This window comes from Danio rerio, chromosome 9 (genome assembly GCF_052040795.2).
Source record: "Danio rerio strain M-AB ecotype USA chromosome 9, GRCz13ab, whole genome shotgun sequence".
In the NCBI taxonomy this organism is placed as follows: domain Eukaryota; kingdom Metazoa; phylum Chordata; class Actinopteri; order Cypriniformes; family Danionidae; genus Danio; species Danio rerio.
The window spans coordinates 4,057,501-4,073,516 of record NC_141029.1 but is presented as its reverse complement, the minus strand read 5'-3'; the positions used below and the strand labels follow the sequence as shown (position 1 = coordinate 4,073,516).

Genomic DNA, 16,016 nt, shown 5'->3' with positions numbered 1-16,016 from the left:
ATATATATATATATATATATATATATATATATATATATATATATAAACAATACATGTGTTCAAAAGTATGTGCACAGCTGAGACGTGCACAACTGTGTTCTCCAATGCGTCTGCATCCAGACTATGTTGTTGGACATACACTAATCTGACTAGACAGAGGTTAATACTAGCAGTCGTAACATAATCAGATGGGAAATGTGGATGGTAATACACAAGTTATTAAACAGTTTCAGACTCTGTTAACTTACCTTCAAGAAGACCTGCTGGTCGCCATAGCTCGTCATGGAAGGCAGTCCATTCCAATCGCGCGAAAATGTAATGGGCGTGGCCAACCTGTGACCTCAATCAAGATTTACCAATAGAATAAGGTGTTTCAGAAGATCCCGCCCACTGAGCTGCAGTTTTCAACTCTCAAAACTTTTCAACTCAAAAGCAAAGATTTTAGATCCGCAAAAATGAAACAAAACCGAAAGCAAAATTAATGAGCACACAATGAATTAATCTGGTGGTAACTGCATTAAATGGCAATAGCTTATTTTTTTCAGTGTGAATTTTTTTTAATAATTTTTTTTTTTTGTAATCTTTTATTTTTTTTAATTGCATTGTACCAAGTTTTGGTCAAAAACTTTAAACGTTTGTTTGAATAATAAAGAGACAAAATTAACCCTGGCACTCATGGGTTCAAAACATTTCAACTTACAAGCAAAACATTTCAACTTACAAGCAAAACATTTCAACCTGCAAGCAAAGATTCTAGATGTCCAATAAAAGACAGCAGAAAAGAGAGCAAAATTAATGAGTGTGCAATGAAAATAGTGGTAACTGCATAATAGGACAATTGCTTATTTTTTGCAATCCAAAGTAATTTATTATCATTGACATGAGTTTTTAAAATAAACGTGTTTTTACTTGAAATCTTTTTTTTTTAAATTACTACATACTTAATTTTCTTTAAAACTAAATATTTTTGATTGAATAATTAAGAAACAAAATTAACTCCATAGAAAGCAGGTAAAACAAAAGCCAAAAAATATCTCGTGTTGAGATACAAAAACTCCCGGAACGTATTTCGCGATCTCCAGAAACGTCCACAGAACTACATTTCAGATTAAGCCTGGGTTGAATTGATCACTCTGACACTTATTTCAGCACTGAATCGGGACTTCTGTTATGTTTAACTCTTCATATTTACCAAAAAAAGTCACTTATTTCTCAAGAGACTAGCTTCCTTGTTATTTGTTTATAAATATCTGCATGACTGTGACAATTAGTTGTGTTAAAAATGTTTAAAATAGCTGCTGACACCTATCCATAGCAATCATCGGTATAGGCATTTGTGGTATGCTTTATTATTTCTGTCATATTTAGGCACTCGGTCCATTCCCCTGCTTTAAACTTAAGCTGGCAATCAGAACACATTTCGTGCTTGGTTTATCACCACCTTCAGTCAGGACAGATAGCGTTCCCCTGGTGTTTCAGCCCATGTCCGTTCTCCGTACCTCTCTAGATTACATTCGAGAATGTAATCAGAAGAGAAGGCTTTGGACATCTCAACTCCAAATGATAGATGAGAGAGTAGTAGTCCTGAGGTTCACCACAGAGTTAATCTCCGTTAAATCCAATCACGGTGAGCTGATTGTGACTTCTTAGAGTCGTACCGACGGGCAAGTGGTATCTGAATCCATCAACCAATGCTTGCAGGCGTCAGACACGGACTGCTTTCTTGCTTAGCGATTCCTTTCTTTTATTTTGTGCTGTGATGTACTGGGATGACATCTTGCACACCTGAGACTATAAGCTCTTGAGTGTTTATTGTTGAGGGGATGAGTGAAAGAGGAGTCTCGTTCTCCATGTAAGTACTTGGGCTGTGTTTATGTCCTTGTAAACCTGTCTGTCTTATCCCTCTGGGGTCTGAGGGTGTTTTGGGGCTCTGGAGAAGTTTTGACATGCACTGACATTTCAGTATCTTAACATATAAATGGCTAAAGTGTGATCACACTGTAAACAGCACAAGCTGAACTACAAAAATAGGTCCCACTTTATATTAAGTGACCTTAACTAATATGTACTTACATAGGAATTAATAGTTTGTTACCATGTACTTATTGTGTAAATACATATATTTACTGTGTACTTATGCTTGATTAAATACCAGTATGTAATTACATCTGTAATTAACTTTTGTAATTACATTTGTAAATACACTGTTGACCATCCCTTACACCTTAACCCACCCTTAAACCTACCCACACCACCAAACCTGTTCATAACCCAACCTCTATCCCAACTCAAAGGCACCACAAGTGTTCTCAAATACATTATAAACACAGTAAGTACATTGTATTGATTTTTTGATGTAAGTACATAGTAGTTAGGGACACTTAATATAAAGTGGGACCCAAAAATACCTAAGCAGCATGTTTGTATGTGTTTGTTTTTGAGAAAGAAACGTTTATGCGTGGTTAGTGAAAAACGAAAATTTTGTAGTCACTGAAACAAGGCCGTGAAACACATATAGAACATTTGTGCACAAGACTTTCGAGAACTGGATCTGGTAGTCTAGTGTTTTTGCTTCAAAATGATGTGAGAATCATCTTGTTCACTTGCTCACAGAAAACAATATAATGAATTAAAATTCTAAGTCACTTTTTAAGTGAAATTGGTTTATGCGAGAAGGTGTGAGCTATCATTACTATGCAGTGAGTCACACCTGAAGACAAAGACCTGCATAATGAGCTGCATAATGAGCCATCAGACAGGTATGTGACTAGGAGGGAAGAGTTTCAAGAAGGAATCAGAGAAAAGTTTATATACTTTTTTTTGCAGTTAATTTAAAATATATTAATCACACAAAATAACTGGGGATACTTTTGTGAGAGTCAGTACTGGGATGACATCTTGCACACCTGAGACTATAAGCTCTTGAGTGTTTATTGTTGAGGGGATGAGTAAAAGAGGAGTCTCGTTCTCCATGTAAGTACTTGGGCTGTGTTTATGTCCTTGTAAACCTGTCTGTCTTAACCCTCTGGGGTCTGAGGGTGTTTTGGGGCTCTGGAGAAGTTTTGACATGCACTGACATTTGTGTTGTTTTCAGTATCTTAACATATAAATGGCTAAAGTGTGATCACAATGTAAACAGCACAAGCTGGACTACCTAAGCAGCATGTTTGTATGTGTTTGTTTTTGAGAAAGAAACGTTTATGCGTGATTAGTGAAAAGCTAAAATTTTGAAGTCACTGAAACAAGGCCGTGAAACACATATAGAACATTTGTGCACAAGACTTTCGAGAACTGGATCTGGTAGTCTAGTGTTTTTGCTTCAAAATGATGTGAGAATCATCTTGTTCACTTGCTCACAGAAAACAATATAATGAATTAAAATTCTAAGTCACTTTTTAAGTGAAATTGGTTTATGCGAGAAGGCGTGAGCTATCATTACTATGCAGTGAGTCACACCTGAAGACAAAGACCTGCATAATGAGCTGCATAATGAGCCATCAGACAGGTATGTGACTAGGAGGGAAGAGTTTCAAGAAGGAATCAGAGAAAAGTTTATATACTTTTTTTTGCAGTTAATTTAAAATATATTAATCACACAAAATAACTGGGGATACTTTTGTGAGAGTCAGTACACTCTATAAAACTCTGCAAACTTTTAAACTTACACATTGCAAATCTACTGATTTTTAATTTTTTTTTTTTTTTTGTAAATGAAGAGTTTAGTTGCAAAATGAGATATATTCATTTTGAGTGATATGATTCTTAAAATGGTGTTTAAAAAAATGTAAAACTGTTTTTATTCATTAAAACAAAACACGTCACTATAATCTCTCGTGAGAGACTAGCTTCCTGTTACTCTCTTGTAAATCCCTGCGTGACTCTGATAATTAGTCTTGTGTTGAACCCATGTAGTTAAAGCAATATCCAACCTGACGTGACCCAGTGGTCTGTTTGACTTGAGGAGACACATTTCAGTTAGATTTACAGGGCATAATGTTCAAATACTGGAAAACTTCCACAATCATTTACCACCAGAATGATAGACAGGACGTTTAAGCTGTCATAGGCTGTCAAGAAAAATACAAAAGAGCATCTTATATTGTATAGTTGGAGTGTCTTCAGGGCGACACAGTGGCGCAGTGGGTAGCACCCAGGTCGATGGGTCGCTGGTTTGATTCTCGGCTCAGTTGGCGTTTCTGTGTGGAGTTTGCATGTTCTCCCTGCCTTCGCGTGGGTTTCCTCCGGGTGCTCCGTTTTCCCCCACAGTCCAAAGACATGCGGTACAGATGAATTGGGTAGGCTAAATTGTCCGTAGTGTATGAGTGCAACCCAAGCTCATTCTGGAAACGTAGCCCCGCGAATGTTTCTGGAGACCGCGTTTTACGTGGCCGGAGGTACGTAAAGGCCGCGTTTGGTTTTTTCCGAGCGAACGCTGCGGGGCGGTGTGGTGCCGCTCCGCCCCTCCTCTTCGCGCTCGCCGGCCAACGGCTCGCCTCCGAGTGGAGGGCTTTCCCGACGCAATCAGTTTGTCCACCTAGCTCACAGCGTTGCGTCGGCGGAGCGGAGGCCCCGGACGAGGAGGGGGAGCCGGAGCCGGTCGCGGTGGACGACGACTGGGATCAAGTCCGGTGAACAGCGGGTTCCAGAAATCAGGTTAAGACGAAAAACGGAATCCGAAAAATAAGGGCGAGAACGCGGCGGGATCCGAAAACGCGGTCGAAATCGAAGACGAGGGCTTTTGCTTTTTTTTTTTTTTTTCGATCCGGCGGCTTTTCGCGCGAGAACGGCGTGGGCGCGAACGCCGCGCGCTCCCATGAGGTGCCCGCCCGAGACGCGAAAAAGCGCGCACAGCGGCCTCTCGCAGATCCACGAAAACAAAAAAACGCTCGAATACATACCTCCCGGGACGTAAATCGCGGTCCGCAGGGGCTACGTTTCCACAATGAGCCCGGGTTGTATGAGTGTGTGTGTGTGTATGTGTGGATGTTTCCCAGAGATAGGTTATGGCTGCAAGGGCATCCGCTGCGTAAAAACTTGCTGGATAAGTTGGCGGTTCATTCCGCTGTGGCGACCCCAGATTAATAAAGGGACTAAGCCGACAAAATGAATGAATGAATGAATGAGTGTCTTCAGGAACAGGGTTGGGAAACACTGCTCTAGAGTATCATTTCATTCTTCATATCTCCAAAAGTATCTAGTTTTATTAGATATATAAAAGAAAAGGTCCAGTGTTCTGATTCTCTCTAAAACCAGCAGAGCTCCTTGAGTGGGTTCATAGGTGGGTTGGTGCGCTTACCTTTCATACACTTATGCAGTGAATGCCAGCAAAACAAAGACATCTGATATGGTTGTGACACGGTTTTGACTCTTGACTGGGATCTTTCATCGTTGCGACTGCCACTTCAAGTTTCAAACGACCTACAGCTTTAGCTCAACTGAACAACTTCTCTGCAGCTTCTCTTCTCCATTTATTTTTATGCTCATTTTGGAACTTTGCATAACAAAAATACTCAATGGAAGAACTGAGTAGGATAAACCTTATTTCTGATAAGAAAGAATGTGGATGAACTGTAATAGAAAGACATTTATCTAATAAATTCAGCCATCCACATTACAAAAGTCATGTGATTTTGTGTTAACAGATTTTGTGGGAACAAAAACAGGCACAATGGAACAGCATTAACCCACAAAGCACTGGACCGACCACATTAAAGAATTTAAAATGATGTTTTGGTCATTCTAACATCCCTCAGCCAAAGTCTGTCATCACAGTGGTTCAGTATTTTTATTATTAAATTTGTATTATTATTATTAGCTCCAGAACTGTCTTGAGCCTCTGATTGCGTCTCATGCCTCCAAAAGCCACCGCACATCTTCTGTGGTGCAAGTAACTTGTTATATAAGACAAAAGGACTACAGTGGCTTCTCCTACCGCAGCAAATTCCATTTTTCTTTTTGATACTTGGTGCAATTTGCTATTTAACACAGAAATCACTTGTGTTGAGCCTGATGCCACATTGCAACTGCTGTATGAGAGAGCCATAAATGTCTTAACTTGAAAATTTCCATGAAAACAAAATAAAAGTATACATGTTTTAATTGATTCGAGGGCAAGTAAAATGTGATTATTAAAATGTTCGAGGGAAATATTACATTTAGTACAATAACTTAAGTGGAACCTCAAGGCCATTTAGGTTCATTGTCAGTAATGCATGTTTTGTAGCACATAACTTTCTGCCGACATGACACTTAAACTTGTAGCGTAATCTACTTGGAGAAGAAAAGTTTCAACCTTATTTTCAATACTTTCCTATTACTTAAATTTGAATTTAATTCCCAATTGAAGAATTTTAATCCCGAGAAACAATTCCTCTCAAATATGTATTTTAACTGCACAAAAATAGTGAAATTAAATGCGTTTTGAATGTCTCTTGTAATATTCAGGAGGTCTTTCTATGGACTGTATCCCTACAAGTCAAGCATGATTGGTCTCGAGTCGCTGGCGGACCCGTCTTCTGATTGGGACATTGTGGAAACGATTGGAAAAGGAACCTATGGCAAGGTCTACAAAGTCATCAATAAGAAAGATGGAAGTCAAGCCGCTGTGAAAGTTTTGGATCCCATTAATGTGAGTCGTTGCTGGGATTTCTGATATTTTGTTCAGTTTTGGAACATGGAACTTGCTTCATCCATGATTTTTACCCCATTTTCATAGGTTTTTTTGTTCTCTTGTGAATTATTTTAATAGTGTAGACGGAGCAGGATTTTTTGAAAATCCTTTCGTGTCAATACAAGTAACTTTTAGCACTGCTCGCTACACTCAAGTGAAATCATTTAAGATGTAATATTCAACCCAGGCTCATTCTGGAAACGTAGTCCTGCGGACGTTTCTGGAGACCGCGGAATACGTCCTGGCGGGTACGTACGGCTGCAGTTTTTGTTTTTGCGAATCCGCGAGAGGCCGCTGTTGTGCACTTTTTCGCATCTCAAACGCCTCTCGCGAGTGCAGTTCGCGCCCGCGCTTTTCTCGCGTGAACCCACCAGAGGCCGCTGTCCGACTGACCGGATGATTGACTGTGCGACCGGCCAATCGGCTGACCTTCCCTAAACCCAACCAATTTTACCGATCGACCCGCCCACCCACTCACTTCCCTAAACCCGAGCAACAGTTTACAAAAGCCGTCCAAAAAAAAGAAAAGCACTGATTTTTTTTTTCTACCGCGTTTTCGGATTTCACCACGTTCTCACCCTGTTATGAAACTCGTTCACTTAATTTTTGGCATTCTGTTTTTGTCTTACCTGATTGCTGGAACCGCTCTTCCCCGGATTCGAAACCGATCGCCGTGGTCAACTCCTCTCTGCATCTCGAGCCTGCCGACATACATAGTGAGCTGAGTGGACAAACGGGTTGCAGCGGGAAAGCCCTCCACAAGGAGATAAGCGGTCGGTCGGCTGGCCGGCAAGCGCGAAATGGAACAGCGTCACACCGCCCGTAGCATTCGCTTGAAAAAAATAAATGCAGCCGTACGTACCTCCCGGGACGTATTCGCTGTCTCCAGAAACGTCCCGGTACTACGTTTTCAGAATGAGCTTGGGTTGGTAATATTCTTAACAGTATTTACACTGATTTAAAGAAAACAGAGCAAAACAATCTTTAAAGATCTTTCTTCTCTTGTTCTCTGGCTTGTCTCAGAATCCCAGTCACACTAACAGAGTAAGTAGAAGTTCTTCCTGAATCCCACCCCTCCAGTTGATTTCTGTTCATTTTCTTTTGCAAAACTTGTCGGGATGTTTTATATTTTAATGTCTAACCCCTATGACAGGGGTCACTAATCTCGGTCCTAGAGGTCCGATGTCCCTGCAGGGTTTAGCTCCAACCCTCCTCAACACACCTGCCTGGATGTTTCAAGTATACCTAGCAAGACCTTGATTAGCTTGTTCAGGTGTGTTTGATTAGGGTTGGAGCTAAAATCTGCAGGACACCGGCCCTCCAGGAACAAGTTCGGTGACCACTGCCCTATTAAAACCCCTAGTGTTGTATGACGTCATTAGTGCCGCTTGATCCCCCATTATCCCCTACTGCACAGTACATGCATGGCTGTTTTCATGCACGAAAGCTTGGGAGCATTTTACTGACTCTGGCGTTAAATGATCAGCAATCATTTCTTGCTTCATTTAAAGGGCAGTTGTTCATGTACTTGATTATACAATCTAACAGGAACACCATGTAATTTCATATAATTAATTTTATGAATCCATCTACATTATATACAGGATGCTGTTTTGCGTATTAACATATATGATTAAAACGGTTGTGCTATTGATTGTGTCAGGATGTGGACGAGGAAATTGAAGCAGAATACAACATCCTTCGCTCCTTGTCCAACCATCCCAATGTTGTGAAGTTCTTTGGCATGTTCTACAAAGCAGATGAGCTCTCCGGAGGGCAGCTATGGCTTGTTTTGGAGGTATTTTCTGCTTTTTTTTATGCACGTGCTCTAGCTGACAAAAGTCTTGTCATCGATCCCAGTTGTAATAACTTAAATAATAACTTTAAGTGGCAGAAGGATGATTTTATTCAGATGAATCATACGATGAATTGTATCCCAATCGTAACAAATACTGCAGAAGACCTGTTGGAACTCGCATGAACACAAGATTGTCACAAAAATCTGTCAAGTTTGGTAAAGGAAAAATCATGGTTTTGGATTATTAATTATGAGGGTGTGCGAGAGATCTGCAGAGTGAATGACAACCTCAACAGTCTGAGGTATCAAGACATTTGTGCTGCCTTTACATTACAAACCACATTCTTTTCCCACTGCAGCATGACTTTATATTCTATACTGTACATTCATTTTTGTTTAGTGACAAAACTTTTATCTAAGCAAAGTCAGACAGTACTGTCCTACTTAAATAATAACAAATCAAGACATGATCATATTTTATTTATATAAAATAAGCGTAATCTAGAGGCCTTTGCCTTCCATTTAAGCCACTTCTGATGCCAAATGATCAACTACAAGTCAAGTGTTGTTGTTCCTAAAACTTGGATAGGCAATAAGACTTTTGTCAGGTCTGTCCTAATAGCTAGCAGGTTACACTAGAGAACAATGTACAAAAGGCAACTCTTAATTCTGTTTAGACCATTAAACATTGTAATTGTGAAGCTTAGTTAGTTACAAAACTCGCATAGTGAGAAAGGTGTACCACTGGGCTCAGTCTTGGGTCCTTTTTTATTGTTATAAATGCTTCCAAAAAATCATAACAACAAATGTTTTTGTTTATTTAACTTTTTAATAAGTTAATAAGGTTTCAACTATTTTATTTATACAAAGCTTAATATATTTAGTCATTTTGATTGATGTAAGTTGAGATAAAATGTTTTACAGTGTAATGACCTTATTCTAAAATGTGGAAGTGCGCCTGTTTTCGCGATTGTTTTAGAACTTCCTATTCAGTCGCCTACGGGAGAAATGACTAGGTATAATAAACGGCAGAAAACAGTCAAACTACTTGCTCAACAAACAAATGTTTGCATGACTAAATAGACCAAGTAGATTAAAATAATAAGGAAATATCAGTTTGCAACATCAAACAGCGAAACAAGCAGTTTTTAATGTCTAAAAATGTACGGATGTGAATGAGACCGGAAGTCTCAAGCCAAAAAGATTCAAATGGCTGCGCCCGCTCATCAGCGAATAATAAGGTGAATAGACCTATAATGAAAATAAGTATGGCTTGTAAAGTAGCATAGACAATATATTATGTAGTATACATAGTGCCTGTGAATGTTTGTACACACACAGATGTCTGTGACTTAAGTATTGGCAATTCTACAAGTGATCAAGTCACTTACATTTTTATGGCCAAGTTAGAAGAACAAATACATAAGGAATTGATATTACAACATGTCAGCATTAAATCATGGCTTCTTTACATTTAAAAAAAAAAAAAAAAAAAAGTCTACATAAAATAGTTCCTCTGAGATTTGTATTGCTAGTATCCGCTTATGTCCTGAAACATAATCCCTACTAAATCCCTACTCTATGTCAAGTGAGAATCTCTAAGATCTGATTTTGTGCACTATTCATTTAAAGGCACACTTTTAAGCCAAGCTTTTGAAACTCATTTTGGAGTGCTATTTCTACGCTCATGGTGTCACAGACACAAGTATTTGAATGATTCATAGACTATGGAATTACTGTCTGGCCAACTCAGATTTTGGTGTTGAGAAATATGTACAATCATTATTTTTGGGTGGAATTACAGGTCACGTGTTGAGAGTGGGCCTACTCACACTATGCTATGCGAACTGTGCCCAGGCCCGTTTTCTGGATAGTTTGAGAAGTGTGAGTGCTCTGAATGGTTTGAGAAGTGAATCGTGCTCAGTACGGTTTACTTGGCCGGCCATGGCGCAGTTGGAAGAGGTGTGCCTGAGCGCGGTTCACTTGGGCTTTGGCGCGGTACGCTTGTGTGTGTGTGTGCAAAACGCGCCTAAGCCCGAAACTGAAATTGAGACGTGACTTTTAAGGGACTGTTTCATATGGATTAATTAATCGTTACTGTTTAGTGAACGCAACTTGTCATAGTGCAAACCCCTCACTGCATGACAGCTGCACCTTCAGCAAACCGCCTAATTCCTGCAGCACGAGACCTTTATGGTTGTTTTTGAGCATAAATAGTGGCTGATCTGTTCGACAAAATATCTGACAGCGTGTCATTGCAAATCAAACGACTTATAACTAAAGACATCTCCACTGTGCTCCACTGTGCCGAGCAAAAAGCACTTACTGAAAGCATTGATGACGTAATCGTGCCCAGGCCTGAATGTAATGTGAGTGCGGGCCATCGGGGGAGATGAGAGAGAGGACAAGCGTGCTTTGGCCCAGTTCAAGGCAACTGTACATAGTGTGAGTACGCCCTTTAGACTGGTTAAAAACTGTGGCATAGCGGACGAGCAGGGTGGGCGGGGCATGCACTGCGGGGGGTATTAGTACATATAAAGTTCATATTCTGCATGATCTTAATCTGCATCCCTGTCCAATACTCAATCCTAACTACCACCATAATAAACAGGCTAATCAATAAGCAGTGAAATAGGAGTCTGATGCACAAGTCGTGGTTAATAGCGTGAATTACACCTTAAAATAAAGAGTGACCCTATAGGTTTTACAAGTACACTGACAGGTTTCTTAAAAGAAACGCTGCGTGGTTTGTTTTATTAGCTTATGAATCATAAAAAGTGCTGAAGTCTTACTAATGTACTTTCTGTTGTTTGGTTTTTCTCATTTCTTCTCTCTCTCCTTTTCATCATTGCTTTCGCTCTCTGGCATTTCTCTCTTTAGTTGTGTAATGGAGGTTCAGTTACTGACCTGATAAAGGGTTTGCTGATGAGGGGAAAACGTCTCGAGGAGCCCATCATCTCCTACATCCTGTGTGGAGCGCTGCTGGTACGACACACACACTGAAGTAATCTGCTCACCCTGCACAGGGATCGCTGCCTCAGCTTTCTGACCGTGCCAGAGTAGTTATTTTGGGCTGTGATCTTGAGGAGAGCTTTAAATATTTCTCTGCTTCATTCTCAGGGTCTCCAGCATCTTCACAATAACCGAATCATCCACCGTGATGTGAAGGGCAACAACATCCTCCTCACCACTGACGGTGGAGTCAAACTGGTGGACTTCGGTAATACTTGACGCCGTTTCTCTGCAGAGAGGACCATTTAATTTTGATTTATTGGTGTATTATTAATATTATTACTCTTTTTTTAATCTAAACAATTACAATAACGCGTCAACGCTTCCCATTCACTTTGAATGGGTGACGTCAGGCGTTGCCGTACTGCATTGTGGATCCGTCGACGCCGCTTCAGAGGCGTTGCTCGCTGCAGAAGTTGGGACTAGCTCAACTTTTCAAGCGCCAACGGAAGCGTCAGCCAATCAGATCGCTGTATGCAAATACACCAGCTAGACAGTGGCCTATTGCTGACTGAATTTCATTGGCTGACGCTTCTATGACGATCACTTCAGCCCCAACTTAAGACACGCCTTCAGTCAAGCGTTGACGCTGAAGCCCCGTGTGAGAGGAGCGTAAGCAGTAACCAAGCTGGTCAAGATCCAAAATGGCCACATGTGATTTCTGAATTGATGTGACTTGGGTTTCGATTTTTAATGTGTTTTAAAAATGTTATTTATTCGTGAATTTTTTTATTATTTATTATTATTATGCTATAAAAAATGTTGGCTTCCACACAACCAATTTGTGTTTGGACAACATGAACGAATTAAGCTTATTCATTTTTATAAGTTTAGGTGGATAAACTTTAAACAATAAAACAAAACTTAATAATTGTGTTATTTCAGATCATTTTAAATAAGTAGTTGGAACAAACGGCAACCATATTTTTATTGTAATATTTAATGCATAATAATAATAATGTTTAATGAACAGTATGCTAATCCTCAACTGTGAATCTGAGTTGTCAGCAAATTCAATGGTTCTAAATTGAGGTGGAGCGTTCAGACGTGTGTGTGCGTTATCAGACACACCCTCACACACACCCTAGGCTGATCAGGGAAAGAGGTTAAATGGTGTTCTGCATAGAAAAGTGTGTGTAAGGGGGAAAAAGGGGTGTGTGTGCCTGAGGCGTGTTTGTCCCAAGTGCACGAGAGAAAGAAGTGGATCCCTGCTGGGAAGCAAAATGCCTGTAATCACGTAACGCTGATGAATTCAGACGCTGCTCCCTGTCACGTCGGATTATCTGCCAGCTCCTAAAAATCTGATTTATACTCAAGGCTTAGAAGGATTCGTTTAAAATGTATTTCACTACAGATTTACAAAATGTATGGTTTAATAGCTTATTAGTAATGTATTTTATGAATATGCTGCAAAAAAGCTTTACTTAGAATTTTGTCTTGTTTCTAGTCCAAGTATCTAAAAACTCTTAAATCAAGAAGCATTTTGTAGACACACAGAAAATATTGTCTTGTTTTCAGAAGTAATATGTATAAATTAAGGAAGTTTTTCCGTAAAACAAGCAAAATAATCTACCTAATGGGGTAAATAATTTTTTTTTGTAGATATTTGGAGTAAAAAAAGGACAAAAACTCTAACATTGTGTCCTAACTATATGAACAATGTGATAAAATCTATCTTTTAGATGTTAAAATTAGCTTCAGTCCTAACCCAGTGGTTCTCAAACTTTTTTCACCAAGTACCAAAAAAATCGTCTCTCCAAGTACCACCATACCGACAAGTATTGAAATACAGTAGCGTAGTAGGCCTAGTAAAGGAGCTGAAGCTCTGTTCAGTTCAAAAACAAGGCAGATTAATTCCTTATAATAGGAATATTTATTACTGTCAACCACTTTAAACATTATAACTAGTTTGAACATTAACACTGCACTGTGCTTATATGTAAAAAAAAAAACAAAAAACTAAAAACGTTAGCATTTAAACTTAAATGTTATTTTCAAAGTTAAAAATGGTAGGTTACTGTTTTTAAAAAGTAAAAAAAAAAAACTTAAATGTAAAATATAGTAGCCTATTTATCAACACCTGGAAATATTGCCTGATCCTCTTAAATACAGGCTATATGTCACCATATTCATATATAAATAATTTTTGATACATTTTAAAATATATAGCATGTAAATATGATATATTTGATTCCTCTGCGTACCACTAGAAGGAAGCCCGCTTACCACAGTTTGAAAGCCACTGTCCTAACCGTTTGCGATGACGATGCACAAAATTTCTATTTAAGAAATGTTTTCTATTAACGTGACGTCGCAGCAGAACAACAGCAGAAACTACTTTAATCATGATCACCTCAGGTACTGATTAGGGGCTTTATTCAATGTTAAATGCTACCAATGTGAGTTTAAATAACATTTCACATGATATTTATTGCATTCCTGAAGGCAGCAGCAGAGAGTTCACCTCAGATCTTGAAAAAAAATGACTAGCAGACGGTTTGAAAATGAAAGAAAGAACTGTGACAAACAACAGTCACTCGGTAGCCTGTTAATAATGTTAAAAAGGTGTAATATGTATTTATTAGATTAAATGCTTTTACTATTTTGCTGGGAGTGCAATAACTAATGTTTAAATGTTTCTGTCATATTGCATCGCTTTTGGTGCAGACAACCAAATCGTTTGTTGCTGGGATCTTATTATGATGTGTGTTGTTAGGACCAGGGCCAGAGCAAGATAAACTGGCGCTCTAAAAAAAACGACGGTCACGCCGGCCTGAACTCGAAAGTAAAAATGGAAGTAACCGTTACGCGAAGTGAAGACTGTGGGGGGTTGTCTGGGGTTAGAGTGGTGGTGGTTTGGTGTCACGGATTAAAGTGAAGACCGGTTGTGGGGAGGGAGCTGGTTGAGCTGGGGGGGAGGTCGTGGATAAAAGTGAGGACCGGGTATGGGAGAGCTGGTTGTCGTGGATGAAAGTGAAGACCGGGGGTATGGGATGTTACAGATGAAAGTTGAAAATGAGGACCGAAAACTTTTTTTTTTTGTTGCTGTTTTATGCTGCATCCTTAATTTCAAATCAAATCCAAACATAGCATAAAAATAGCAACAGCACCTATCAGAGTTCTTCAAATCATACAACTGTTATACTTGTTTAATAAATGAGCCAAACTTTAAGCAAAGTAGTGAGCTTTTTTTAACATATTTGTTTCGTGATTATGCGCACAAGTTGCTAATTTTTTAACTTTTGCCATATTGGTTTAAATCCCAGTGTTTACTTAATTGTTAAAATTAAGAAATTACATCATTCAGAGTAATCACCTTGGTAATCTTAAATACTTTTCAGAATTTTTTTTTTGTAAATCTAGTTTGATTAATATATAATTAAAATGTATATGCAATTAAATACTTTTTTAAAAATACACAAAACAATGCATTTGATTTGTTACTCCCTATTCCTGCTTATACTTGTGCACTTGTTCCTTATAATTATCACGTTTTAAAATTTTTAGTTAAAATAAAATAACATGCAATGAAAATGAGGGAAATTATTCTGATTATTTTTTCTTTCAGGTGTCTCAGCTCAGTTGACAAGTGCCCGTTTGCGCCGAAACACATCAGTGGGAACCCCATTCTGGATGGCTCCTGAGGTCTGTACTGTCATGATTTTACAATATAAGGGAATCGATCAGTTTCGTTTGTTGATTCTGAGTTGACATCATGTGAAGGTCTAGCATATTTTCTATAGTCACCTGAAAGCTTTTAAAGAGACTCTATTTACACTCTTGTTGCCGCATGATTAATATCCTGAGGGTGAAACTGAAAAGCAAACAGAGTAGGGTATAACTAGTGTATCTGTTGCATAGCATTCAGATACAATTGGAGTATAAGATACAATTTTTTAAATTCTTGGCTATAATAGATGTGTTTTCAATGTTGATTTAAACTGGGGGAGTGTTTAGAGTTTAGGAGAGAAGTGCAGACATTGCTTTATACATTCTGGAGTGGACTTTGCTATTGTAGTCATTACCAGAATCTCTGAGTTTTGCAGCATTATTGTGATAAAGGACTGGTTGAATACACAGGAGTCACAGTAATCAATACAGAGCTTAATTGGTAACCAGTGTAAAGATGGTAAAACCGAGGCAATGTGCTTTTAATAAATGAATCATATTTTAAGAGCTCTGTCAACCCTTGTTTATTGACAATATAGGATAAGCAACTAGGTGTGGATTAGAGTAATCTAGTCTAGAGGTCATAAAGGTATGAACTAGCTTTTCTGTATCAGAATAACATTCTGTAGCCTGCTTTTGTTGTACAAAAGGTTTTTGAAATCTATGAAATATGATTTTCAAAACACCAGCAGCTGTGTAATGTAACACTCAGCTCTTTGACCTTACAGAAAGAAGTTACCGTACATCATTAACCTGTAGATTTCAGTGTGTATTCTATTCAGCATCTGTATAATTGTATATAAGAAATTTACTGGTTATCCAATCTTTATATTTTTAACACACTGAGTTAAATTAATAAGGGAATTT

At 38.7% G+C, this 16,016-nt stretch overlaps 1 protein-coding gene across 23 annotated transcripts in view; it reads left to right on the top strand.

Moving 5' to 3' along the window:
* Positions 1-16,016, top strand: part of myo3b (myosin IIIB) — a 217,320-nt gene that overhangs the window by 21,951 nt on the left and 179,353 nt on the right. For 10 of the 23 annotated variants that reach the window (XM_087267375.1, XM_087267374.1, XM_087267359.1 and 7 more), the window contains 6 exons: positions 6,445-6,628; positions 7,694-7,714; positions 8,334-8,468; positions 11,349-11,453; positions 11,589-11,688; positions 15,049-15,125. In XM_087267375.1, coding sequence (XP_087123501.1) covers positions 6,482-6,628; positions 7,694-7,714; positions 8,334-8,468; positions 11,349-11,453; positions 11,589-11,688; positions 15,049-15,125 — 585 coding nt within the window. In that variant the 5' untranslated portion in view covers positions 6,445-6,481. Of the gene's footprint in view, positions 1-1,588; positions 1,853-2,753; positions 2,974-6,444; positions 6,629-7,693; positions 7,715-8,333; positions 8,469-11,348; positions 11,454-11,588; positions 11,689-15,048; positions 15,126-16,016 lie in introns of those variants that run through there. The other 13 variants (XR_015499044.1, XM_087267381.1, XM_087267380.1 and 10 more) reach the window with 7 other exon arrangements.